We start from the raw sequence: 27,853 nt of genomic DNA on the forward strand, positions 1-27,853 counted from the left end.
CTTGCCAAAATATTTCAGTGGTACTGAACTTGATCATAGTTCCAACGAACTAGGGCTGTCAATACCCATTGTGTATGATTTTATTTCCCAAGTCAAATGTGGCATTGGCAGCCAAATAAGGGCGCTCTAAACACCACTAAACTAGGAAGAACATAGATCATCTCTTGTTTCATGATCCTTCAATATGCTGGCTAACTCTGGTTTCTATTGGCTACCGCAGTAGTCTGTGAAAATTTTCAGCTCCTATTATTCATTGCTCTTAATAAGAAATTAAATTATAGTCTTCCACCTGATGCATATTTTGCTTTTTAGAATGATCTTGCATTGTGCTTATTAATGATTCCATTTTCTTTTGTAGATTCTTGTGTCAAAATATATAAATACATCAGTTTATAATTCACTGAATCATATTTTCATGATGACATCTGAGGATATTGTTCCAGAACCACTTTTCTTAGACCTCGCATCTGAATCAGAAGATCCATCAGTCACTGAAATATCAAGTTTGTGTCTACAATGTCAGCAGCAGGTGATGATCAGTGTGGTGTAGTCATTAATGGTCTAGATATAAGTTTTGAAATTCATGGCATGTAGAACATGCAAATATATATAGGGGCTATCTTACTTTAATGCTCTATTATAGAATAACTTATGTTATTTAAAAAGGTAGTACTCTCTTTTTCCTTGAGGGGAAAAATGTGTAGAGATTGCAAGTTTTGGTGGTAGGGCTGGAATGTTTTTACAATTATTGTTATTTGAATTCTTATTCATGGTAATGATATCTATTGATATCTATTCATGGTAAATTTATAGATGTCAATAGGATAAGGCAAAATAATGCTGCCTCATGCAGTTGTAGTCTCTTGATTTAAGGTTTGTAGATTTACTTTGCATTGATATCATTCAATGCAGATATTTGATCATCATGCTGTATACATGAAGATTACACATAACTGATATTCCTACTGTTTTGCATATTATAATTTCTCAAATGATGATTTTTGATACTAAAACTTTATTATGACCCAGGGTACTACCAGATTGCTGTTGACACTCATACCTTACTTCAAGAGAGTGATGGTATCAAGCTTTTCTTGCCCTCACTGCCACTTCACCAACAGTAGTTTACTCAATGTTGGAGAAATTCAACCTAAGGGAATAAAATACACCCTGGGAGTCACAAGCCAAGCAGATTTGAGGAGAATGGTTGTAAGGTGGGTGCCAAATTTCCATTGAAAGAAAAGACCAGCTAAAATCTATAGAAATCAGAGTGTTATTCTGATTTGCTCTGAGAATGTGTGGATTTTTATTGCTGTTCATTGTGTGAATGAGGATACAATTTCATTATCATAAGACCTATATTTTAGTTATTATGAACTGTGAAGTCTGAGATTGCATAAACTAAAAGAAAGCACAAATTTTTTGCAAACCAGTGTATTTTTAATCATCTACATGTCTCAGAAACTGTGTTATTGGCTACTGATGCTTGATTTTTTTTACTTAGATTCAGTATCAGCACATTTTGATGTTTTGTCTTGGCCTCTTTATTACTTCCCTCTAAAATCACATTCTTCTTCTGGCAATTTAGATTTAAATGCACAAATTCACATTTCATTTTTGTGTATAATTTAGGAAACAATTTAGATTTGAATTGTTAATTTTCTGTATTTTTGAAAGAAAAATTAGTGCATTGGCATCGTTTAAGGCCAGGCTTTATCTCAAAGTATATGCTGGTTTCCCAGGTCAGACTATGCTTCAGTAGCCATACCTGAAGTGGAGCTTGAGATGACGTCAGGTTCTGGCAAGGGAGGTGAGTTTGTTCTGTTTTCTGGCATTATGACAATGGTGATAACCTTCAGCATTCGTGCTTTATGTGCCTATTATCAGATTGTTTTTAGTACCTATTTATGTATTATGTGCCTATAATCTGATGTAGTTTTCAGTGTTTATATATTGTGGCATTGAGTGCCATCAGATGACTGGCATGTGTACTGAGCTGTGTTTCGTGTTAAACAGAAGTCACCAATGTTGTGTGTTATGACTTATGGCTCTGATCCTGCGAGATGACCAATGTTGCATTTATACTCACCTGTATTTGTTAACCAGAGATCAGCAATGTTGATTGTGCACTGACCTGTGTTTTTCACCCCACAGAGATCACCAATGTTGAAGGTTTACTCAGTAAAGTCATTGCAAACTTGCAGCTGGATCAAGCTGTCAGGAGAGAAGCAGATCCTGAAGGAGCTGAGAAGATAGATGAATTTATCAACAAACTGGGTGCTCTTATGGAGCTTCAAGAGCCCTTCACTGTCAAAGTAAATTAAATTGCCCACTGCATTGTTTGAAAATTTTTCTTTTTGTGAAGAATAGGCATCCTTTGGTCAAATTATGTCTTATTTTGTGGAAAATTAAATTTTTATTACCTATTCTCATACACATCAGTTTTAGTGTGTGTAGATAAATTAATATATCTGTGAATAGAACATTGATTGTATTCAAAATATTTTGCTATATATACTTCTTTGACAATTTTTCAAATAAATTCTTTACCAGGCCATTTCAACAATTAAGTACATATGTTGAACAAGAACAAAAATTGAAACATTAGGTACATTTTTTTTGTAAAAACATTTTGATAGGGTGACGAATTCTATGTCTGCAATAATAATTAGTCAACACACTACTAGATTCCTTGTATGTTTTTTATTTGGAATTCCAAGTTTAATTGTTAATGAACCTTGCCACAGCTTGATGACCCGTCCGGCAACAGCTTCATTGAGCGCTTGAGCGCCAACGGCCTGCGCGACCCGGCGCTGTCGTGGAGCAGCTACGACCGCTCGCCGCAGCAAGACGAGCTCCTCGGCATCGCTCCCCCTCAGGATGACAACAATGTGAGACTTGCCTTGACTGTATGGAGTGAACTGTTGGGTGATGGTTGCTTGGAGTGAGTGAGACGTGCCTTGACGTTATGGAGTGAACTGTTGGGTGATTCTTGCATGGAGTTTGGGAGACTTGCCTCGACTGTATGGAGTGGACTGTAGGGTGAACGTCGGGGTGAGTGCGAGTTAACTACATGTGGTGAGCTGACAGTTTACTGCTTTGACCACTGCCCGCCGTTTGCTTGTAGGGTGATAGTTGCTGTACACTGCTAGAATTTAACCTTGCAGACATTTTTCGTGCAGTAATAGTTCTTTTATACCCGTATTTCTGGCCCTAATTAGTCAAATGCAAGAAATACCAATTGCTTGTGAGGGGAGAATGGCTGTTGTAAGAAAGTTAACTCTTTCACCCCGTTTTGATGCCAAGTATGATACTACTATCAATAGTGCCCTAATCATGTCTATACTCCTACTCCTACTTGTCTGCATAGATAATCTTCATATTCTTGCTCACTTGTTTTCGTTTTTTGAGGTTTCTTTTAATATCGGTCTTCAGAGGTTTTTCTGTTTTTGATATCGCACTTCAAATCATCTAAATTGGTTTCTGAAGTAAGTTATTAATATTGAAATAGAGCCTCCCTGATTTCGAGTTTTTGCCACCCAGAATGCTCTTGAAGAAGTTGCAGAAGAAAACGAGGATGCAGACGAAGAAGTTTCACCTGAATCTAAAGATTCCGGCAGCCAAGCAGCAGATACGGAGAGTCGAGATCAAACCGACCGCGACGATGTAGCTGAAAAAGAGAACTTGGCGAATGAAGTCTTGAAATTCTCAGAGCTCTGTGATAGGTGCCATCGGCCTGCTCAAACTAATATGAAACTCGTAAAAATTCCTTATTTCAAGGTACGTTTGATCGGAATATCTGATGCACAGAAAACTTTCTAAATTAGTATATATTTAATTGCTTTGCCGATACTCTCATTTACAAGCTCATTTAATTTATGGTATATAAGGAGCTGTACTTTTTTAAGCTCCTCCATTTCCTCCTTTAACTAACTATTTTTTTACAATGACCTCTTTTTTTAAAGAAATGTCGAGGTATTGAACTTTGGTCTGCAACATTGAAATGCAAGATCGGAGACACACGTGCTCTGTTGAACCTTAGCAATGATTTCTTCCTTGAGATAGATAATTTTTCTCACAGGTTTTTCTCTAATGTTATCGTACATTATATATCACTGCTGACTTCTGTTTGACACATATTTCAGTGTTGAAATTAGTTTCATGTCCGACATGTAGTTAAAAACATGCTGGTCACTTACGCGCGTCTCCTTTCAATCGCTGACTAACGAGCGGTCTGATCAGAAACCCGGACAAGGCTAAAGGAACAGGCATGGTATGGGTCTTTCAAACGCACTGGTGCTAAAATTTGAAATCTTCTATCAATTTTTTTTATTTTATTCTTCGTCATTAGATTTGGGCGAGATGCCATTAATGGAGAATGAGATGGAGGAGATTTCACTGGATAAAGCCGTTAAAGCATAACCTTTCCAGAAAACTCAGAAGGTTAAGATTAGATGACTCACGTTACTTATTTTCATATTGAAAACGTTTTCCTGCTTTCTATTTAATATATTTTTGCTAAGGGCAGTCAAAGCAGTTTGATGATGGGATATTATTGATATTGGCAGTGATGGATTTATTACTGAAATGTCTTATGCAGGATGTGGTGATCCTGAAGACTGTGTGTGTGACAAGGTACCTTTCCCATTAATTCAGTGTTGATTAGCTGCAATAAAAAGTGAGTATTTCAGCATAGTCGAACTATCAACGTAACTCGTCTGTTTCATTGCTGTTTATTCCTGGACAGGAGGTGGTGATTATGGCTTCAGTGTGTGACCACTGCGGTAACAAAACCTCGGAAGTGAAGTCTGGCTCGGGCATCTCGCCGACTGGGCGGCGGATCGTACTCAAGCTTGACGACCCGGAACTCGACCTGGCGAGAGACGTTCTTAAGAGTGAAATGTGCGACCTGCAGATACCTGAGCTGGAGCTACACGTTGGCGCCGGCATACTCGGCGGCAAGTAAGTCGATGGTTTAATACTTTGTTGCTTGCCTTGCGTCGCTGGACTTGAGGAAGGGCTTCGTTCTAAATTCTTTTCTTAGAAGTTATTGGAAAAGTTTTGGCAATCGGAATTGAGGACAAAATTGTTGTGCTAATGTCGGGTCAGGTAATTTTAGGGGATGAAACTTGTGAATGAAATAAGTTGCAGTACCGTAGAGTTAAATGTGAATGAAATAAGTTACAGCAGGGATCAAAATTAGGAATATTTTTATTACAGATAAATCTTGTTAGGAGTGAGAGGGGCCTTGTGAGAAACATTCATGACCTTTACTTTGGAAAAAAATAATAATAATTTGCTCCCAATTGATCATTAATCTTGGCATATTCTGATATTTTGGGACACCTTTTACAATAGTACCTACTGTTTTTAATTGTTTTTGGAGTTTATAAATTCAAAAATTTAATAAATTTATGATGCAGTTTCTGAACATGAATATTAAATTTGTATTGTAATTTTTGAACTTTGAATATTGTATTCAAATATCTGTTATTGAACTTAAATATTGAATTTATAATGGAACTGCCGAAATCAAATCGAATTGCTTTGAATCTTGGTTAATTTGCTCTTCGTATGAAGAATGCACTTTACTCAATCTAATTTACTTGCCCCATCATCAGATTTACGACGATTGAAGGTCTACTCATCAGCATCAAGGATGATATGAAGAACAATCCGTTCTTTGTTGGCGACAGTGTGGATCCCGTCAAGAAAGCCGCCGTTGATAAAATATTCAATGGAATAGATAAAGTGAGGGACACGATATTTTTTTTAAGATTGCACTTTTCTCAGATTTATGTTCAAGGCTACTGTTCAAGTTTTAACTTTTGATAATAATATAATAATAACATGACCTCGGCTAATTTCTTCACGTAATTTGATCTCTCGCCTCAGGGCGTATTTTTGATGATCTTTCATGAATAAATTTCAGATAATGGCAGGGGAACTGAAAGCCACGTTCATCATGGATGATCCTTCGGGCAACAGTTACCTGCAGAACGTCTACGCTCCTGATCCTGATCCTTTCCTCGAGATCACTGAGTACGAACGAACATTCCAACAGAACGAAGACTTGGGACTCAATGATATCAAAACGGAAGGCTATGAGAATGATTAATGTCAAATGATTTTGACTCAATGATATCAAAAACCAAAATGAAAAGCCACCTTTGTAAACCGATAACACGAAATTATTTTTTAAACGTGCCCATTACTCTTTTAATGCGTTAGGGGTTCATGGGAAGCATTTCAGATAGAAGGATATGGGGAGACTGGCTTTTGATATACTGTAGTTGTTTATCTCCACAAACTGACTCCATCTCCACCTACTGGCCATGTATGTCTTTATTCCTTGACTCAAGAACGCGTCGATGACTTAGTAGAAACCTGGATATCGTTTTCGAAACATTTATCTACAGAATGAAAAAAATATATGCTATACCTACCGATGTACATTATAGACCTCAGATATTCCACTCATACCTAAAAACTGACCTATCACTCCCTCTCTCACCTACTTGCCACTACCAGGATGGGCAATTACACACACACGCACACAAGAGTAGGCATCGTTTCTTCATTAAGGTGACTTTCATTTACTTCGATGCTACATAGATTTTTGTATAGATTTTATGTGTCGTGTATCTTATGAATGATATATTTTCCACAAATCCCATAAATTGTTGCCAGATCTTATTGTTTTATTAAGGATTTATTCATCGTGTTGGAAAAAATTAAAGTTACCAGTCACCTCAAGCTCGATTAACTGATACTCGCTAGACTTGATGTACTAAATAAAATAAATGTATACCTAGCGTAACGAACTCCTCACTCATTCAGTACAGCGCCGAACTCTCAGTTTGTCCATGGTATTCCTGAGGTGCGATATTTAAATAGATATAACCAATTAATGCCATCTCGATTAATAGATTACCACTTGCCATCTCGAATTTGCCAACTACATCCAGCAATAGGTTAACACTGGACTGCCAATCCAGTTATGCTAACTCAACCACAAAAACTCTAACCAAGACTCGCTAGTCTCTGATAATTATATAATTATCGTTGCAGCATTGTCAACCATTCATTGAGAAAACTCGTGCGACGGAAGATGAGATGTTCCTATGAAAACGAATTAATAGGCGGTCCTAAATTTTGATAACAGGTCGGATCACCGAATAGCATAAGGTTTTTTCGTTAATTTTTGAATACATTGTCAGTTATGGAAAGATCGGGTTCCAAAAGCCGGATCCCTTGTGAACCAAGTCACGAAAAGTTCAAGAATCGGCAACAGGCCATGTGCCTATCACGTTGAATGCGCTAGTTCTTCAATGCCGACACTTCTATTCTACTCTAAAATCGAAATCGACCCATAATTTCCTTGTCTCCAAACTAAAATAAAGAGCCAGTTAAGGTTTTTTACTCATTCTAATGAAATGGGCACTCTTTTTTTATCGTTCAATTCTGATGAAATACATTGTATCAAAGCACTAGGAATAAGTGACAATAAATCTGACCTCGATGGCAGTAAGAGTCAATTATGTAAATAAAAATGTAAGACCTAATGAGCAGACGACTCTCTCCCAAATTATATCACTTCAATCCTTGTATTTTTAAAAATTTACATTGAGTAGCAATCGCGGAATAATGGAATTTTGTTGACTGGCGGGCGTGGAGGAATAGCGGATTTCTTGACTCGGGAGTGACTAGAGCACTTAGAGGCTAGAGCAGGAGCAGCAGCAGCAGTCAGTGTCATGTAAGCCGTTATCGTGTGTGTATGGCGTCGTTCTGTACAACAAGGGCTCAAGCCCCCGGGTTCCTTGCTCACTGATGATGTACCGTAAGTGAACTAAAACCTACTTATTTAATTTGCTTGCTGCTTCAGCCGTCGGAATATCTTAATTCATCCAGATTGATATGAAGCCTATATATCCTACGTTGAATGCTCACAGGAATATTTTTAAGACATGGAGTTCAGTCAATCTATCATTCTATGTTTATTTGTCTCTCGTACGGCGTACACAGAATAAAATTCAAAATACGTAGCCGACAAAAGCGTAATTTATTTCCATAAAATGTGGAATCCGCGATTTTGTGTGTGACTGTGTCAGTGTGTGGAGGTAAAATTCCTCTCATAAGCGTTTGTTGACTAACGGAGGCTAATACTAATAGTAGTAGAAGTTCTCAGAGTCTCGATTTGTAATTACGACATAGCGGAGTAGTGCTGCAGCTTGAGAATAATTTTTTGGCTCAACTAAGTACTCAGTAGGGTTAGTTGTGCTCATATCGTTTAGGACGTGCACTAATAAAATTGGGTGTAGTATCTTGGTTGCAATTACTATATTTTTGATAGTGTGAAGAGACCAAGTTGCAAGGACTTTACTTTCGTTAACCCAGACTTGCCAAGAATAAATTTTAAATTGAATGAAAAATGATTTTGATTTTATCATAGCGAGAGGAGCAATGTTACGAAATTACATTAAAGCACACCGAATGTCACATGACATGAGCCATAAATGTCTAATTGTCTACTGCCCAGTGCCCACTGATAGCAATACGTTAGTGCGATGTTAGGAGGCTAGGCTAACCTACTCCTACTACCTAAATATGTCCGCGTTCTTGAGACAATAATTTGATTGAATAATACAGACATGATTCTTGTCTATATCCTGCGGTTTTTCAATTATTTTTTGTCAAATTTTTTAAAATATAAATAAGGCTATAAATATCAATAATATAGATTGATACTAGTGATATACTCGGAGCGGTAATGGCGAACATGGTTGAAAACTTGAACTGTGAAGACGAACTACTGCAGTACCGGTACTCTGCTTGCCAGATGCGACTGAAGATTACCCTTAAAATCTTTTCCGATTCACGCTTAGAAGTTAGCGCTCATCTTGCCGAGGAGGAAATGCTTCACTTTTTCAATTTAATTATGTATTTTGAAGTTGAATAATGACACTGGACTTTTATTACAAACATTGCATGTGGAGCGGGCAAAGCGGTTTCAAGGTCATTTGATGATCACGCGTCCTCCCAGTCGCGAGTCATGTACATTTTGTACAGTCCATCCTTCTATGGCCCGGGGCGATCGTGGCCTTGGTTTTAAAACAACGCAGCTGCCCAGTATTGAGGGACGGATTCATTAGAATGACTTCATATCATAAAACGCAGGCTGTAACAAAATCTTGTTTGTACGATTTTTGCGCGAAAAATTGCTTTTACCGATAGAGAAATAAGGGTATATATACCTAACAAGAATAAGGGTATATATATATAAGGGTATATATATATATATATATAAGGGTATATATAATCTATATATCAGAAATAAGGGTATATATAACCAATATGGGGTATATTTAACCCCTGGACGTTCATTTAACTTTCCACAAAAGTTGGAAACCATTCCGTGAACTGGAAGAATGTATAGTTTTACATATTTTATGCCTATTAAATGGTATTCTGGTACACAGAATGAACTGATATTGGAAGATGAGAAATAATTGTTTACAAATTAATACTCACTCGCAGTTTCCTATGTAACTTAATCAACTGTCGAATGAATTTCGAAATACGAATTCTATTCAATAAACTAATCTCGAGAAAACTTATTAATAATTATTTGTATCTGTTGTTACAGAGTTACGGTACACATATTATTGCCACTTTAGGTTGTGGGATCTCACCAGGTTTAGTTCTAAGGTTCGCCACGAATAAAGGTTTTACTTGAATAACTAAATTCTCCAAGATATCAACAGGATGTTCAAAATAAACAGCGATAATTTCAGTTTTCTTTATTAAATCTTGACATTATAGGGAGGACACAAGATGAGTGGATTCGACCAAAGACCTGGCAACTTGCATAATAACATCAGAACGCAGAACGCATTCATTTCATAGAATAGAATAGAAGTGTGTCGGCGTTGAAGAAATAGGCCCATGGCCTGTTGCCGATTCTTGAACTTTTCGTGACTTGATTCACAAGGGATCCGGCCTTTGGAACCCGATCTTTCCAGTCCGAGTTCGTGTAAAAACATTTTAAAGCTTTTTGTGCACTTTCACTTTGATTCATGCGTTTATTTCTTACATTATTTACAGGTCTGGTTCTATGGACATGACTTCTTACTTGTCTTCCAGCTCCGCTGACTTGTCTTCCAGCTCCGCTGACTGATCAGATAATGCATAATGCTGATCAGATGAAAACATAGCCATTACTACTTTGAACTTAACTGGAATAGTTTTCACAAATCAGACTTTACTCACACAGATGCTAATGGCGTCTGTGGATAGGATTACCATTTGCTACTTAACTATCACCTCATGCCATTTTAATATATTAATCCTTTTTCATATCTTGTTAGATACGATATAATAACAGACATATAATGCAATTAGCAAAACATCATAATACAATGAGGATTATAAGCTAAACCAATCTTATTATTATTAGATTCTCACCCCAGTTTTTGTGCTCTTAAGTTAAACAAAGAAATACGACCAGGTGAATGAATCGGCTATGATTTCGCATCTCGTGGTATGGTGTAGCGGTTGGGGAAATTCTAGATTGTGATTTGACTAAACATTGTTGATCTTTTAGATCTATGAAATTCTTTTTTATTTTAACATAACCACTAAACGTATGTGCAAGCTACATAGGTACATCTAACTTTATCCTGAACATTCCTTATTTTACAATTCATGACAAAAATAATACGTGTTGAAACGTTCACTATATATACAAGGCCTCCTCCGCATCCCTTTGAAGGGACGGTAATGATTGAAAGCTCAGGCGATGCTTGCAGATATTTTCGGTTTACACGTTATTAATTTTTTCCGTGCATCTGGCCGGCAAATGATGCTAAAGTCGGCTAATTCTAACACCTGCAGAATTTATGGAGGTTATCTCTATTGGTTCACTGCTTCATTCCCTTATGAACAAATGTTTTGCTTCAAGCTCCCAAGTTTCTTCTGATGGGCTGTACGCAGGAGGCAGAGACATATGAATATTAGAATAGAATAGAAGTGTCGGCGTTGAAGAAATAGGCCCATGGCCTGTTGCCAATTCTTGAACTTTTCGCGACTTGATTCACAAGGATCCGGCCTTTGGAACACGATCTTTCCATAGCTGACGATTGATTGAGATAGCTGCTGGACTTATTGCCTGAATATTATTCAAAGTTATAGTCTTGCTTGTGGTGCAATAAGGCAGACGTGCGGATGGCGAGCGTTCGACTGCCGCTTGCATACGTAAACGGCGCGGTTGACCTAGAAAATTTTATATCTGCAGCACGAGTCGTTCATCCGTTAAGTCATCAGACGGCTTCGCTTGCTCCAAGGAAGGATTTGCTATGTATTCCTGAGCAGGATGCGTTTCAGTATTTTACTGTAATTAATAAAGTAATTACGTCATTGTACTGGTGCTTGAACATGAGGAATGAAGGTTTATTTCGTTCGTTTTATTAGTTAGCAAGTTTAAAAACTGTCGGAAGGACTCAATTTAAAGGAAAATTTTGCTTCCTTCAAATGATCGTTCTCATACGAAATGCTGCGCTTATATAACTGCATTACACCTAGCAATGTTACGGTACTTTTTTAGATTGAGGTTCGAGGCGCTCAATAATAATATTTGAAAATGGAGCTTTCCAATCGGTGGAAATACTGTCAAACGGTTGCGATGCAAGCGTGTTGACAGCGCAATACTAATCTGACTGATTTGTACAACTTTTTATAAACGGTTATTTGAGGTCATTCGTCGTGCAAACGTGTTAGTATGTCATATGTTAGTTTGATTAGCTTACTGTTGTTGATAACCTGAAGATTTATCGCAATCGACAACTCGGCAAATTCTGGAAATTGAAGTAAGGTAAATTTCTCGATAAATTTCACTGCGTTTGTCGGTCGACGCATGCGCCGATAGCCGGAACAAAAAAAGCTGCGCTTTTGGCCGTTCAACCGTACGATGGCGCGGCCTCTGAAGCGCGGCTCACCTGTCGGTGAATATTTTTCAGATCTAACCTGCGCCATCTTGTGGACTCTTCAGTCACGGCGAGAACAATTTAAATAATATTTCAGGTAACCATATAAAGGATTAAATGATTCTTAGACGTGCGGTGACACGCATGCGTATCGCACGAGACTCGTTTCCTTGAGTTTTATCGGCGTTCAACCGCCAGTTGATGTGCGTAATTTATTTGATTCATAAAAGTTCAAACACTTTCTTGCTTTCATACGCTCTAAATAACCGTTGTGTGATTCAAAAGAAGCGTTTGTTTGTTGTAGATACCGGTTTAAGTGACGCTTCAAGCCTTCAGCACAGATTCCTGTTGACCGAGTGTTTTGAGGGTTAACAGTTCAAGCAGTCCGATCGAAGACCTTGTTTTTGCTGCAAGTGTCGTTTTCGCCATTGTATAGCGGGATTTCGAAACGCTGTGGGGAAACTACTCCTATGAATGCTACAATCTCAATCATTCAATGGGCCTGATATATTCTTTAGAGTAATTCCTCGACAGACATGGACGCAATGAGTTGCAGTTTCTTGATTATTAAGTTGAGTTTGATTTTAATAACGGTTGCTATTTGCGCTGTCTCGCCCAAGAACAAGCGAAAACTTTCGCGGTTTTTCGTCGCATTCCTTGCGTTCAGAAAACCGTACTATTTAACCAAGATAAAAGCTTTATTTATCTTTAGCAAAAATAAAGATTTGCCTACGAATTATTCTAGTTGTGCTATACGTCGATGCAAGAAGAGACGGGTAACCCCTGCTTTGTGTTATCTTTGTGGCATTTGATCTCTTGTAGCCACAAATGCTGTGCGTGCGTAAAAATGTGCGATTGCGCGTTTCTGATCCACTGTAGTTATGTCTCGTTAATTACGATTCAGAAATTTGTTCGCTGCGAAGGAATTTACCGCGCGCTTCATAGATACCTTGACCGCTAGCGCAGCGATTTCATTTGAAGGGAAAGCGATTTGCGGTGCCTCTGCCAATTACTGGGGGACCGCTAACAATAATTCGTATTTTGAGGTGGAAAGTGCAATATGGCTTGCGTAACGTGCATGTTGAATGTCGCAATGGTCGGCCATATTGTGTAGCTATATCCGCGAAAGCCTTTGTTGAGGTTATCGTGGCGGGAAAATATTCGAACGTCTTTTGAAAGTTTCTGCCTAAAGCGAGGTGAATTTCTCGTTTCAGGTTCGACTGTTTCGCGTAAAAGACAGATCTTTGTAGTGATTATTGTTTTTAAAATCACTTGTAAATTTGTAGGAATTTTACCCATATTTTATTGAAATCAGCAGTTTCGTGTGTAATAATGATGACTAGTGAATTTATAGTTAACTTTGGTTGTGAATTTGAATGTGATTATTCACTTATTCGATTACTGTGATTAGCATCCGTATTTGTTTCTAGCTAAGCTCGAATTTTCATCTATAAATAAATCTATCTTTTATTTTTATTACATTAGTTTTTCAATATTTTAGAATTCCAAGCATAGAATCTCATCTTTTTCGGTATAGTTGGGCAGAAGTTGTTCTTTACTGCAGTTTCTGTTAGTAGTCATTTTAAACAATTTTCTACTTTGTCTGGATAATAATCAGAGAACACCTTTCTGATTACAAAAAAAAAAACTAAGTAACATCTTGATAACAATTGCTCTTGGGTCTTGAAAAAAACATGCATGAAATTTCATCTCCATGAATACTTTATATGGAAACGAAAATAATTAACGTTTGGTAAGAGTATCCCTGGAATATATCGCAGTGAGAGTATCCCTCGAGTATATCGCAGAGTATCCCTGGAATATATCGCAGTGAGAGTATCCCTGGAATATATCGCAGTGAGAGTATCCCTGGAATATATCGCAGTGAGAGTATCCCTGGAATATATCGCAGTGAGAGTATCCCTGGAATATATCGCAGTGGTTCCGTAAATTTTAAATATACGTAAAATTAACGACACCGGTTTTTCATTCAATCGTCATATATATGCGATGACTTGGCAAGTATTTTGTATTTTATAAATCATTCATGCCCGATTATTAATATGTAAATTGCGAAACTATTATTTAAAAACTGTTTTTATGGTTGATGAAAATTACCACAAAAACTACATTTTTCAAAGGATCCTAACTGCATTTTTTCCAAACTCATTATTTATTGCCTGAATGTATTCATGGTAATTAAACAGGGTTATTCTAAATGATAGGCTCAATTTAATGAATTCGTATTTATTCAAGAGGCGGGACGTAAACAGAGTTGCTGGTAGAGGCGGGACGTAAACAGAGATGCTGGTAGAGGCCGGACGTAAACAGAGTTGCTGGTAGAGGCGGAGGATTATTGACAAAATTCTATCACAAGTCAAGGTGTTGCTACTTGCTAGTAAATCAATAGTTTCCTATCGCTTCAGCAGACACTCTAAACTTGTGGGGAACTTCACTTACGACATCTCCGAGCAGGCGTACAGTTACATTACGTATCTTCCCGCGCAAATGTTTTGATAATACCACCTCTAGAGTTACGTCATCAAGTCAGCACTTACGCCACTCGTAAGTCGATTTTGCGTACTTACGAAGTTTTGATAATACGGCCCCAGGTGATCTCTGTGGCCAGGAGTGTAGAGCCAGATCGTCATTTCCTATGCGTCCTACCCAACGCTCAGGAAGTGACTGATTCAAAAAGTTTTGGACATCTTGATCGCGCGTTTGAATAGGTCAAAAAATTGAATCGTTCTGTTTACATTGGTGTAAAAATTATTTATTTTGAATTTGTTTCGATAAATACCTACTCATTCGAGTATAAACTTCTGCATTTATGTGAAATATCCATTAGAAAAAAAATTTTGTTACAACAATTCGCATTGAGGATAAACGAGAGAAAATGATGGTGAAATTTGCGTTGGTTGACGAAATGGTGAAATTGTTCAATTTTTGCAGGTGCGTGGTGTAGAGGCAGGCGGCCGTGCGTGGTGACGCTGCTCCTGGTGCTCTCCGTGAACATCTTCTACAGGACGCTGCTGCTGCTCGAGAGCCGAGGAGCCCTCGCCAGGAATGGCATCAATCTTTCCCTTCCCAAAATTGGGATAAGCTTCAGAAGAGTGAGTGGTGATAGTGTGAAGAGTGAGTGGTGGTGGTGTGAAGAGTGAGTGGTTAGTTAGTACGTCGTTATCAATAATTGCCATTAATTGGGACGAAGTTATCAATATTTGTTACTCAAAAACAAGGTAAATTTGTCTTTTAATTCAGTTCCTAATACAATTACAAATGAGACTCATACCGATGTTTGAATGTTGCCAGCCGCTGACAGCTCGGGTGCCACTGCGCTTCCTAGTAGAGGAGCGGTCGTACTGCTCACGCCAGCCCGGTCTCCTGGCCGTGGCCGTCGTGCCCTCTGCTCTCGACGACTTCAAGAGACGTCAGGAGACGAGGCTCACGTGGGGGTCCGCCCAGACGCTCGGCGTGCCCCTCGGCGCAGTCTTCGTCATGGGCAAGCATCGTGACAGGTGACGCCGGGGGCGCAGTGAGAGTGCAGAACACGAGAAACACTTCGTGGAAAGAAGTATCACTTTGCTGGATTTGCCTTAGATTATTCGTGTGTGTGATTTAATTGAAAGGGGTAATGGTATGATTATATATTATATTTTTAATCCCGGAGAATATTACTAAGTGAGTGGCGGTAGTATGTACCTTCTGTTAAAGGTACATAATCCTCTTGATTATATATGCTAGCTATTGAGAATTTTATAAGTAATGAAAAATTAAAAAAACGAAAACCGTCATGCTGCTTAGTTGTAACTTATACGATATCCTGAGAAGTACGATCGCCTGCCTGCGCTCCAAAGCTATTACCTTGAGTTGAGGGTATCACCTCTCATTATAATCAGCTATGCCGGTCCAGGATTGATAGCAGTAGAATGCTTTAATTAATGAGACCCAGGAGAGAATGAAGCTCATCACACTTCCCAGGGGTTCTCATTGCTTCTGTTCAGAACATTAAAACTCGAATTTCGACCTCTTGGGAGAATCGAGAAAGGAGCCTAGAATTTTTATTTTCCCATATGTAAGAACACGTTCATTGTGTACTATACTTCGCTCTCAGTCTATATTATGGGGTTTGTACTCAGAGGACTATGTTGGAAATACAAGGACACACGATTTTTAAGCAAATAATTTTCGATCATGATAATAGCAGAAATCTCAAGGAAGTTCGCTATTGACCTGGAGCTGCTGAAAACTAAACTTTGTTGAACTAAACGTGTTGAATTTTCTAATAGGCTTTCTTGCATTACTTACTCTGGATTTGGCGAAAATTTAGCTCGCCTTTTCCTGTAATCAGGTCCATTATTTGCTTTACCTGATGGATTTGTCCGTCGTTGTATGAAAATTGAGTTTTCTGGTTGACAAGCGAGTGTTGCGGGTGAATTAATTTTTACATTACAGTGATTATTAATGTCCCGCCAATTCTGTGTATATACTACAGGGACGAGCGGGACAGAATACGCCAGGAGAGTCGACTGTATCGGGACATAGTGCAAGGAGACTATGACGACACGCAAGGCAGCAGCAAGGCCTTGAATGGTCTTCTTTGGATGGCCATGAACTGCGCCACGGTGAGTTGACATGAAAGATGATTGATACGTAACAGTTGCATGGATCAACCTTCGTTAGGCTTCATTGTTTTACGTTACAATCGCATATTTGCAGTCCGACAAGAGTTATGCAGTCACATCGCTGTTAGCGTCATGAAGTGTTTCCCACTAAATTATTTTGTGTCAAATCATGCAAGTTTAATTATATCATTGAGAGAAATTAATAGGGTCATTGAGATATGTTACCAAACGACTAACAATTTCTTTCCCACAGGTCCCGTTTACGTTGCACGTGACGGACAAGGTATTATTGGACGTGTTTGTCCTGCAGCGGTTTCTATGGGAGGTGCTAGAAGCCCCAGAGAAGCAGGACATGCTTTTCGGGAAGCTTGTGGATCACGTTACGCAAGACCCCGTGACCAGCTACCGTTGGTCTCTCAGCGACTTTGGCCACATGGTACCTGAAGTGACGGAGCCTCCTGCCGTGACGCATGGTCGCTATTTAGAAGAGGACGCTTGGTTTGGGCGTACACAAGCTGTGGCCAAGTTGCTGACCGTGTCTGGGGTGGTACCGCTTGTCTCACCTTCGTCGTTATATCTCACAGGGATGTTAGCTCGCGCCGCTGGCTTGTCTCTATCACCCAGCTTGTTTAATGAGTGGTGGCGCTCGGACAAGAAGGCTAATCTTCAAGAGATTGGCGCTGTCATGGGTTGGTTTAATAAAGAATTAGATCCACCAAGAAGTGAACTGTGGAAACAAATTGTGCTGCATCACACAAATGAAACTATCGACGAAGCGATTCGAGATGTGAAATCGAAAAATGAACAACTGAAGAGAAAAGAATTGCTTGCAAAAAGCACAATTAAGTCGAGCAAAAATTTCATCACAAATCACATTCCAAATCATTTCAAGGTTTCCAAAATGAATCCGGATCGGTTCAAGCCTGTTATGTCGCGGCAGGGTCACATTATAGGACATGGAAGCGAGATGAAGAGAAGCGCTTCTGAAGGCATCCTATAAAATCTGCAAATTGCTAAGACGTGATGGTACAAAGAATTCTAAGAGGCCAAAAATTTCGCATTAGTTTAGTATGTAATGAATAAATGTTTTTGCGTTTTAGAAGCCAGTATTTGTTTTGGCAGAAAGTAACTTTAGATAGTTATTTCTTGGATAATTGGATGTTGTATAGTGATCAATAAAATACACGATATTAATTTTGTACATGTACTCGTTGTAAATTCAACATTGCTCTATGTATCTACTATGTCTGACGCTGGTTAAGATACGACATCCCACCGTTTTTACCTAGCTCCAACAAAGTTTGCTGTACACATGATATCTCTGGGCCTATACTTTCAAACTAAGTTAAGTGATCGTATGTTCATGAACCAATCATTGACGGACTTTTAAGCAAAATCTACCAATTATGGACATGAAAATTGAGCGTAAGTACTTTCGTTCCCTTAGCGATTTTTGAAAGTATGGCCCCAAGCTCCCCTTCAGAACGCATAACACAAAGCTAAATTATGTCATGTGAATTTTCACACCAATCATTTAAATCCGTGATTGCAGTTCTTGAATTAGATGAATTACTGTGCGAAATGAAAGTAGTGAACTACAGATGATGTAATGTAGGAAATTTGAGCTTCACTGCTGTAAATTTTTCTTTGAAGTGTCAAAGTTCCATTGTAACCCATTAAGATGGATTGGGAACATAATACTTGACTGATTGTCACGAAATCACACACTATGAAGCACACATTATTTAGCTTCACTGCATTAAACTAATAAATATTCTTTGGCTTAAATAAATGAAATCCGTAATGAACGCGGGTGAAATGAAACACACTAAGACAACTGCCTCTATTAAGAGTCTATGTCACAAGCGCCGGAGAAGGCGTTCCGTCATTAGGAGACCCGATGAGACTACTTCATTAGACGCAAGAGCCTCAGCCCCGGCATTCTGTAGGACACAAGATACGCAGTATATGGTGCACGTCACGACACGAGTGTTTGTTCTGCGTCAACGGGAGTCACAACACGCCAGGTTGGCAGGGCAGAGGCCCCAGGTGGCGTGGCATCACGTTCTACTGAAGAGCGAGGGAAATACGAGAAGCAGTTCATGAGCATGTCTTGGCCTTCTTGCTCTGCATCCATGCTCGAGAAAACCGCCTGAAATACGTGAAGTCATGAGGAGGTTGGCCTTCAATTCGGGGGTATAGCATAAAGGTATAAATGTTGCACTTAGAATCTACTCAGTAAATTTTACTTCACGAGGAAATGTGCGCTACTGATTGTGAGTGATGGAATTAAGTGATGAGTGATGTGAGTGGCATATAAATCAAATTGTTTATGGCCTCTCAATGAGAAGAAATGATAAGAGCGTATGTAGGTTGTTCACTGGATTTATTTGGTGGAAATGTCGCTAACCTTAGGGTTTTCATCCTCGGCACCCATGTAGGCAAAGCCGAAACTGATGGAGGAGTGGCAGCAGTAGAGATCAGTGTAGCCTTCAGCAGGGTTGTGTTTCAGGATCAGACATCCGCTGGACTTGGGGCGGCTGTACGATTTCAGGAATTTCGAGTCTGAAAATATAAAATGTTAGAAAGGAGTTTGAAACTTTTAACCTATGGTTGCCATGCCATGCCTCTCTGAAAAGGGAGGATGCCTCTATTAATGAAAAAAATTAAGCTAACGTGAGCTGAGATTATTCAGCCCATAGTTTGCTGCTTGATAAGTTCAAGTTTAAACTCAAATCGCATTAGGATTCGACAATTGATTAGTTTACATGTGCTGCATGGTGCTAAATGTGCACATTATAAACCGTACTCGCCATCGATGTGTATATCTCATGAAACATCCATCTTACTGACTTAATTATATGTGGTGTATGATGCTGCGTGCGCACAACGCACAGTGTACATGGGGACAAACCTCAACATTTAAATTATAACATCAGGAAGCACATTTTGAACAATGAAATGATAGAAATAATGCTAATTATAAATCAGGGCACACTGTGCACCTAAGAGCAACGCTTTCAGCGGCCGCGGCAAGTCAGTCCAGTCACCGTCCGCAGTGCTGGCTACGGCCGCTGCGGCGTTCATGGCGAGGTGGGAGCTGACGAGCATCTCGCCGCAGCCGCTGGTGCACACCGCGATGTTACGGCCGCTCCCTGTACACGAGTGGGTCAGTTGAGCAGTGGTAGCTTGATAAGAACTTCAATTAACATGAGAAAATGGTCCATTGAATATTTATTTACATTCAATGGGTCAATCTATTTTCATTTATGGGGCCCATTGAAAGCAATGTGTGCTTGGAAAAAATCTCAATAGTCGCCGCCGTGCACCACCACTGGTCCAGTACCTTTACAGTCATTCTCAGCCCAGTACCCTGCGCCCAGCACTGCTGACTGCCCGACTCTGCCTGGCGTCTTGAGTAGAATTCCCCCGCTGGAGGCGCCGGCAGCAACGGTGCCGTCAGCACTCACGGCCACGCAGCCCACTGTGTCTAATACAGTCTGCACACAAACACTTATTCCTTACATGTACTATTTTGATAAGAATTCCCTAGCGATAATGGTTTATTTATTTGCGTAGCTTTCAACTTGAACTCGAAGCATTAAATTCTTAGCTACAGCCTGAACAATAGAGTGATTTTTGAGTTTGCTCTCTTAGATAACCATTGTGAGATTGTAGGTGGAGAACTAAATTCAACTAATGCAGGATGAAGCAATAAGTTCCTGTAAATTTTAGCTTCAGTATGGCCAGAAGTAAATCGTGCCACAAACCTGCAAAGGCTTGCTTCCCGTTGGGACATCGTCGCTCAGAAGGCCCGCGTTCGACGTGGCTTCAGTGGTTGCCCCTACATGTGTTCTCTTGCGTCGTAAGCTGGGTCCCACATTCGGCAGCTTCCAATTCGCGCTTGACTCATAAATTCCTGTTGCATTGTCACTATTATTCGACTGACTCTCACTTATTAGTTTCCTTGCACTGTAAACTGTTCTAGTTCTCTTGGTGTTTCCTTCTTTAATTTCAGTTTCAGAACTGTCATGCCGTATTCTTTTCGCACTGGTGTATCTGCAGATATCTTCGTGCGTCATTCTTGAACTGTGAGCGACTGGAATTCTAGATATTCCGACTTGACTACTGCTCACAAATACAGAAGGTGAACATTTATGAAATGATTCAACCAGATTTTCCATAGAGTTTGCTTCGTGTGGACAGATTAGGGAGGAATCTCCCTGCTCCAACTGGAGCGTTTCTTCTGGTGCTCTTGCGTCTATTACTTCCATGTCATCCTCCGAAGCCGTTGTTTCCCTGGTAGTGGGATCTCCATTTAATGCAGATTCGTTTTTAAAGCTGGAGGATTTCCGTTGAGTTTCGGTTGTCTCTTCAAATGTGATAATATTGCAGTTAGCAGCCAGGCGTGTGGAGTGTAGGCACGCCGACTTCAAGGCGAGCTTTTCTCTTCTTTGTTTGTGCTTGAGCTTACGCAGCTGTCGGAGGTAGTAGCGATGACGCTCCAGGCTCTTTGCTGTGGCATATATACAGAAATTAGTTAGTATGATTACCCAGTCATCTTTCGCTATTTTCTTGATACAATCAATGACAACTTTTCCAACAATAAAGTATGCGTAACAATCAATATAAAAGATAGAAATTTCAACTTTACCTACAAGCTTAGATCTAATTCAAACAATAGATACAAATTCAATGGAACAATCAAACCAAATGAATTCTGGTAGCTACTGAAGATGCATAACATGCGATATATTTGATGCAAAAGATTTTGAAGTTAAGACAATTCAATAAATGTGGACAAAGAATCCTCACCTGAAACCAGCTTTGATTCTTCACAAGTGTCGATGCCGTTGGCAGCGGCCCATTCGACAGCTCCACTACCGACCAGCAGTCTGTAGAGCACCCCATTGAATACATCGGTAATACAGCAATGCATCAAACTTTGCCAACTTTTGATTGATGCGCACTATTCCAAAAAAAATTGGTTAGGTAATGCATTTAATTAAGAAAACAAATTCTAAGAAGAAAACATAATGCATAAAATCTACATTTTAGATGTAGACAAAAGAACATCATTTGAAAGGAAGAAAGTTACAAACGCTTATAAAAAAACAATTGATGCAAGTTTAAGCGCGCCAGAAACTGATGCGGGTGGCACTTTATGCGCACCATTATGAAAAAATTAAGTAGGCAATGCATTTAATTAAGAAAACCAATTCTAAGAAGAGAACATAATACATAAAATGTACATTTTAAATGTAGACAAAAGAACATCATTTCACAGGAAGAATATTTCAGAAAAACAAGTGACGCAAGTTTAAGCGCGCCAGAAACTGACGCGGGTGGTACAAGGTTGCCCAGCAGAGGCTTGCTCTGCAGTGTCAGGAGTTTATGAGCCACACAGATAGGGTGCTGGATACCAGACACGGCGCCCACCGCACCGTGACGTAGACCGCTGCTCTCCATGATACCGGCATCGCACTCAACAGTACCTTGAGGAAAAACTATCATGAGGGAAGGGATGGAAAGAGTTGTCATGATGGATGGGATAGCAAGTGTTGTCATGAGGGAAGGGATAGCAAGAGTTATCATAATGGAAGGGATAGCAAGATTCATTATAATGGAAGGGATAGCAAGTGTTGTCATGATGGAAGGGATGGAAAGAGTTGTCATGATGGAAGGGATAGCAAGAGTTGTCATGATGGATGGAAGGGATAACAAGAGTTATCATGATGGAAGGGATAAAAGTGTTGTCATGATGAAAGGGATAGAAAGAGTTGTCATGATGGAAAGGATGGCAAGAGTTGTCATGATAGAAGGGATGATGGAAGGGATAGCAGAAGTTACGATGGAAGGGATAGTAAGAGTTTTCATGATGGAAGAGATAGCAAGAGATTTCATGATGGAAGGGATAGCAAGAGTTTTCATGATTGAAGGGATAGCTAGAGTTATGATGATGGAAGGGATAGCAAAATTTATGATGGAAGGGATAGCAAGAGTTGTCATGATGGAAGGGATGGAAAGTGTTGTCATGATGGAAGGGATGGAAAGAGTTGTCATGATGGAAGGGATAGCAAGAGTTGTCATGATGGAAGGGATAGCAAGAGTTGTCATGATGGAAGGGATAGCAAAATTTATGATGGAAGGGATTTCAAAAGTTTTGATGGAAGGAATTTCAAGAGTTATGATGGAAGGGATAGCAAGAGTTAAGATGGAAAAGAAAGCAAGAGTTATCATGATGGAAGGGATTGCAAGAGACACATTTGTGACCAGCACTACAATGCCCCAGGAACAGATATTAGATTTTGAATTTTTAGCTATTAGATACTTTTGGTGATAGTGTATATTATTGAGAATTTTAGAACTGGTAAATATTTGAACAAAAGCCTATTTAAAAAAATATCTTCAGCTCACATCCTAATCACGTTATTGATAATGAAATTTGTCAACTGCTTGTTTTCACATCACTTTATTTTTGAATATTTGGCATTGATTTTCAATTTTAATGGTAAAATTTGTGGGATGGCAAGAATTATATTCAACTGATATTACAGAACTTATCATGCATTTGGATGATCACAGAACTGTTTTCAATGAAATGTGCTGCATTTTTTGCCTTTAAATTTTGAGGTAAAGGACAAATATTTACCATGTAATAATTCAGTTAATAGTTAGTTACCATGTCATAATAGTTGCTATTACTAACCTCTATTAGTGAGAGCAGAACCATATCCAGTGTTGGTGAGCTCACAAGCCTCAAGCACCTGGATGGCTGCCGAGACTGCATCAACAGCAGAGCCTCCACCTTGCAGGATTAACTGGCCCTGAGAATGAAAAAAAAATTAAAGCATAATCCTTGACTTGTGTGACACATATATACTTCTTACAGTGCAATTGGATCATAAACTTCTTACTGTCAAAATAAAGCCACTAAATTAAATTGTTTTTGAGCTCATTATTATATGTTCGTTCAGATATGTATTAGAGAATAAGAGAATGTACCTTTCAGATAAATTGAGAGCATTGGCTTCTTTCTGCCACAAATGTGTGTGCATAGCAACAAAATTGAGTCATGTCTTGGAGAAGTTTATTACAATCCAAAGTTCTAAATTTGTCTTGTGGGACTTTAATTATTATAGTGATAAGAGAATGGCAATTGATTTTATTTTTGTTACATTTTCATGCAAGCACACACTTTGGAGTTTAGGCCAGTATAACTACCACTACTAAGAACAAACAATATTGGGAAAAATAATAAATGAAACTTCACTGAAACTTTACTTTTCTGCAAGCTTTCCTCATCCAGGACTTGTAGATGGGATGATTGGATCGACTGTGGTCCCCTGCTCCTGTAAAAAAATTCATATAAAACAGTGCATATGGTAATGATCTGGGGCCATATTTTCAAAACTCGCTAAGTGAACGTAAGTACTTACGCTCTATTTTCTTATCTATGATTGGCGGATTTGGCTTGAAAGGCCGTCAATGATTGGCGGATGAACTTACAATCTCTTAACTTTTTTTGAAAGCATAGACCCTGGTCTTGTAACATCTTGGGAATGGGGTAATTCAGGACACTTGAAATAGAACTTAATTTAAAACGTTTGAAGCATGCAATTCATTACTAACAGTATACTCCAGAGTCCTCCTCTTCATTAGTCAATGATGTAGATGTAGAATAAATGACATTTTCTGTGATTTGTACTTGCTTTTCCTTTTTTTTATTGATGATATTACTGTATATCTATTTTTCATTACCAAAAACTATTTTTTCCATTCTATACCTAACACTTTTAAAATCCCCCAGAAATGCTTCCATGCCATAGACAACAGAAGCTGTATTGCATTTCCTCCATTAGGCTCCATGAGCTTATGTGACTGGGCTTGTAATTTTGTTCTAACGCAATCTGTTGCGTTCTAACGCGATCTAATNACTTTCAGAACTGCATGCTACATCAAGTAGTTTAGGTAGATCTGAGTGCGTATACATGGATGCCAAAATTTGTGCTCTTAAAATCATCCAAACTGCGCATTACAGCACATAGTTCCAGTGGCTCTAAGTGAGCATGCTTGGGTGCTCAAATAAACACTCTTACAGCCATCAGAACTGCTCAATACAGCATGTAGTTCTGGTGGATCTGAGCATGTATGCTTGGGTGCTCAAATGTACACTCTCACAGCCACCAGAACTGCTTGCTCCAGCGCGTAGTTCTGGTGGCTCTGAGTGTGTATGCTTGGGTGCTCAAATATACACTCTCACAGCCACCAGAACTGCTTGCTCCAGCGCGTAGTTCCGGTGGCTCTGAGTGTGTATGCTTGGATGCTCAAATGGATCTCACAGCCATTAGAACTGCGTGCTACAGCAAGAAGTTTAGGTGGCTATGAGCGCATATGCTTTGGTGCTCAAATGTAGCTCTCACACTGTGACCATTGTAACTTTGCACTATGACACATAGTTCCAATCGTGCCGTGTAGATCAATATGATGCATTGGCCATATTGATCGTAAATAGCGATTTATGGAGAAGTATGATTGGCGACTGGCATCCAGTGGCATCCACCTTGACTTTTTTGATGCATGAAAGCATAGTGGCAAAGCAGAGAGTTTTTTAGACTCTCCTTCAAATTCAATTTATAGTACTATAAGTAGATCAGTAAAGCATCATGGATAACAGCATGATCATACATAAGAAATTGGTTTAAATATTGAGTAAATAAGGAAATTAAAGAAGAACTGATTCTAAAAAATCTCTGGTTTACCACTATGTATATAGCCTACAAGAGCTTTCTAATGTTGCTAAAATTTTTGAAAATGGATAATAGGAAACCTAGAAATGATAGTTTATAAAAAGTAATAGAAAAGGCAATTTTTGGGATGTAATTGAATAGGCTAACAGAAAATATTTTTTGCTTTTTTTCACTTTTATTTGTACATCACTTAAATTTACATGATATTTCATTAATTCTTAGATGTTTCTTATCATCAGTCATCAGATGCCACTATGCAGATTGCAGAGAGTGGATGAATATTGCAAGCTCTTTGGCGACGCTTCAGTAGCCAAATTTTTGCCTTTAGAAGATCTTGCCGACACATTTAGATTGAAATTCTTGCATTCAATATATTTCTCAGTCTTCGGCCAACTATTTAGAAAAAAAGTAAGGTTTCCGGTATGTTGGATGGATTACGATGCAGCGAAGCTTGTCCGGAAATCAGTTGCGATGAGTTCCTGCAAAAAATTTAAACAACGTCTTTTTGATTGCATAGTTTCGGTCACATTAGAGCGGTCAGACTGCTTTATTACATGTTCAGTTGACACTTGCTCTACAATCAGACTGTTTTTAGAGTAAAATTAGTTATTTGGGGTAACACGTGCATGCAACCCTAAGTGGAAAAAACGTGACTTCAGATGGATTAGTTCGCCTGTTAATGAATTCCATAGAGGGCTTAGGCTGCGAAAAATTGGCACTAATTCCGCAAGATGCACAAAATTGATAATGAATTCAAGACGAATTCCGCAGCGCAATCAGCAAAGCGAAATCCGCGCGAAGTTCGAAGCCAAGAAGAAAATACGGAAGCCAGATGCACGATCGAACAGAAGCTACTGGACCAGGAGCAACGTTCATGTTTGTCGACCCACTCAACCGTCGTATTGCTCGAGAAGCAAATATGACGTGAACGCAAGCGTGAACGCGATGTACAAAGTGTAACTGTTATATAGAAAAATGTCGGCACTGAAGAAATAGGCCCATGGCCTGTTGAGGATTCTTGTACTTTTCGTAACTTGATTCACAAGGGATCACAAGTCAATGCGGTCATAAGGGTAAAATTAGAGATTTGGGGTAACACGTGCATAAACTTTGTAAATAAATTCGCATTCGCACCTCGTAAATGGCTTTTCATGGCCGAGATATGGAATTCACGGCTCGGTGAAATGGAATCACGTCTCGGTGAAATAGAATCACGGCTCGTAGAAATGGAATCATGACTGGCAAATCCATAAAACCACGGCTGGAAAAATTCAGTCGCGGCTCGCCAAGTAGATATATTCCATACTAGTTGCCAAGTAGATATATTCCATGCCATAGTGGCAAACCAGAGCTTTTTTAGAATCAGTTCATTTTTAATTTCCTCATTTACTCAAGATTTAAACCAATTTCTTATGTGTGATAATGCTGGTATCCAGGATACTTTATTGGTTTACTTATAGGACTCAAAAATGAACTTGAGGGAGAGTCTAAAAAACTCTCTGCTTTGCCACTATGCTTTACTTGTCTACTTATAGGACTCAAAAATGAACTTGAGGGAGAGTCTAAAAAACTCTCTGCTTTGCCACTATGTATCCATGCCTGCAACAGAGTTTGACTGTTTGAACAGGTGTATTAATACATGATTTTTTTATTATTTATACATCTAATATCCAATTTCTTCCAGTAAAGGCCACTGGCCTGTAAATTACGACACGTTCTTGGAGATTACATTGTTTAAACAAAAACAATATGTGATAACTTATTAACAATAATTAATACTTGCCTAATGCTGGTAATCCTGGACTAATCCATGATAATTAACTCACCAACATGCACAGCAATGAATGCAGCCATTGAAGTGTGAGCAAACCTTCTAAGGATAAATCAAATTCGAAAACAGTTTTCGATGTTTTGATTCTTGAACCATTCACCTACGTCCTACTTCCTGTTCTTGCTGCAGCTCTTGACTGCAAAACCTGGGACATCTCACATGTGAAAATTTCAGGAAAACTGCGTTGCAATCTCAAATTCCTTCCGCATGTACAGAAAAATAAAGAATGAAATAAAGAATCCGTTACGATACATTCGTAAGTTGGATTCTATTAAAATGAATAGCTATTTCCGTTTATCATACAACAATTATTTTAATTTCTTTCTGAATTTCATTATTCGCCATAGTTACGTCAAAATCTGATGTACCTATGAGCGATGAGTCAAATTAGATTGGTACAAATACTACGGCGGCATTTATCTCATTTGCGCTGCTCTCTTACACCCACTTTATACATTATATCGAATTTAATTTGCATCAATTTATACCAATAATTGTCTTTCCCTATAATCTTTTTAGGCCTCACTGGTAACCTGATTTGGTTTAATTATGCCCATGTTGCTCTTTTAACTATTAAATAAACATTTTGCAAGTTTTAATGATTATTGTTTAGAATAATTGTAGCAAGAAATGAGAATATAAAGTTAACGTCCAAAAGCAATGCCA

At 38.9% G+C, this 27,853-nt stretch overlaps 3 protein-coding genes across 4 annotated transcripts; 2 read left to right on the forward strand and 1 right to left on the reverse strand.

The window, feature by feature from the left end:
- Positions 1-356: 356 nt before the first annotated feature.
- LOC108665040 (zinc finger protein ZPR1) lies at positions 357-6,692 on the forward strand. The gene is made up of 9 exons (XM_018151760.1): positions 357-529; positions 1,030-1,214; positions 1,743-1,810; positions 2,155-2,315; positions 2,748-2,891; positions 3,544-3,780; positions 4,748-4,962; positions 5,622-5,751; positions 5,933-6,692. Exons 1-9 carry the CDS (start codon positions 416-418, stop codon positions 6,116-6,118), a joined length of 1,440 nt encoding a protein of 479 aa, XP_018007249.1. The 5' UTR covers positions 357-415; the 3' UTR covers positions 6,119-6,692.
- Positions 6,693-7,458: 766 nt separating this feature from the next.
- Positions 7,459-17,809, forward strand: LOC108665021 (beta-1,3-galactosyltransferase bre-5-like). Its single transcript, XM_018151734.2, has 5 exons — positions 7,459-7,840; positions 14,934-15,094; positions 15,294-15,499; positions 16,477-16,606; positions 16,860-17,809. The coding sequence occupies exons 1-5, from the start codon at positions 7,831-7,833 to the stop codon at positions 17,604-17,606; spliced, it is 1,254 nt and encodes a 417-aa protein (XP_018007223.1). The 5' UTR covers positions 7,459-7,830; the 3' UTR covers positions 17,607-17,809.
- A 628-nt stretch (positions 17,810-18,437) lies between these two features.
- Positions 18,438-27,347, reverse strand: LOC108665020 (threonine aspartase 1). 2 transcript variants are annotated; one of them, XM_018151733.2, is made up of 10 exons: positions 27,183-27,347; positions 23,891-23,958; positions 23,316-23,433; positions 21,948-22,101; positions 21,422-21,501; positions 20,377-21,122; positions 19,953-20,106; positions 19,657-19,761; positions 19,017-19,171; positions 18,438-18,758 (listed from the first exon to the last, which is right to left on the reverse strand). In XM_018151733.2, the coding sequence occupies exons 1-10, from the start codon at positions 27,208-27,210 to the stop codon at positions 18,585-18,587; spliced, it is 1,782 nt and encodes a 593-aa protein (XP_018007222.1). In that variant the 5' UTR covers positions 27,211-27,347; the 3' UTR covers positions 18,438-18,584. The 2 variants fall into 2 exon arrangements, with proteins under 2 accessions (XP_018007222.1, XP_018007221.1); XM_018151732.2 differs by having other exon boundaries at positions 19,612-19,761.
- Between the last annotated feature and the right edge of the window lie 506 nt (positions 27,348-27,853).

Source organism: Hyalella azteca, unplaced genomic scaffold (assembly GCF_000764305.2).
Source record: "Hyalella azteca isolate HAZT.00-mixed unplaced genomic scaffold, Hazt_2.0.2 contig13225, whole genome shotgun sequence".
NCBI lineage: Eukaryota > Metazoa > Arthropoda > Malacostraca > Amphipoda > Hyalellidae > Hyalella > Hyalella azteca.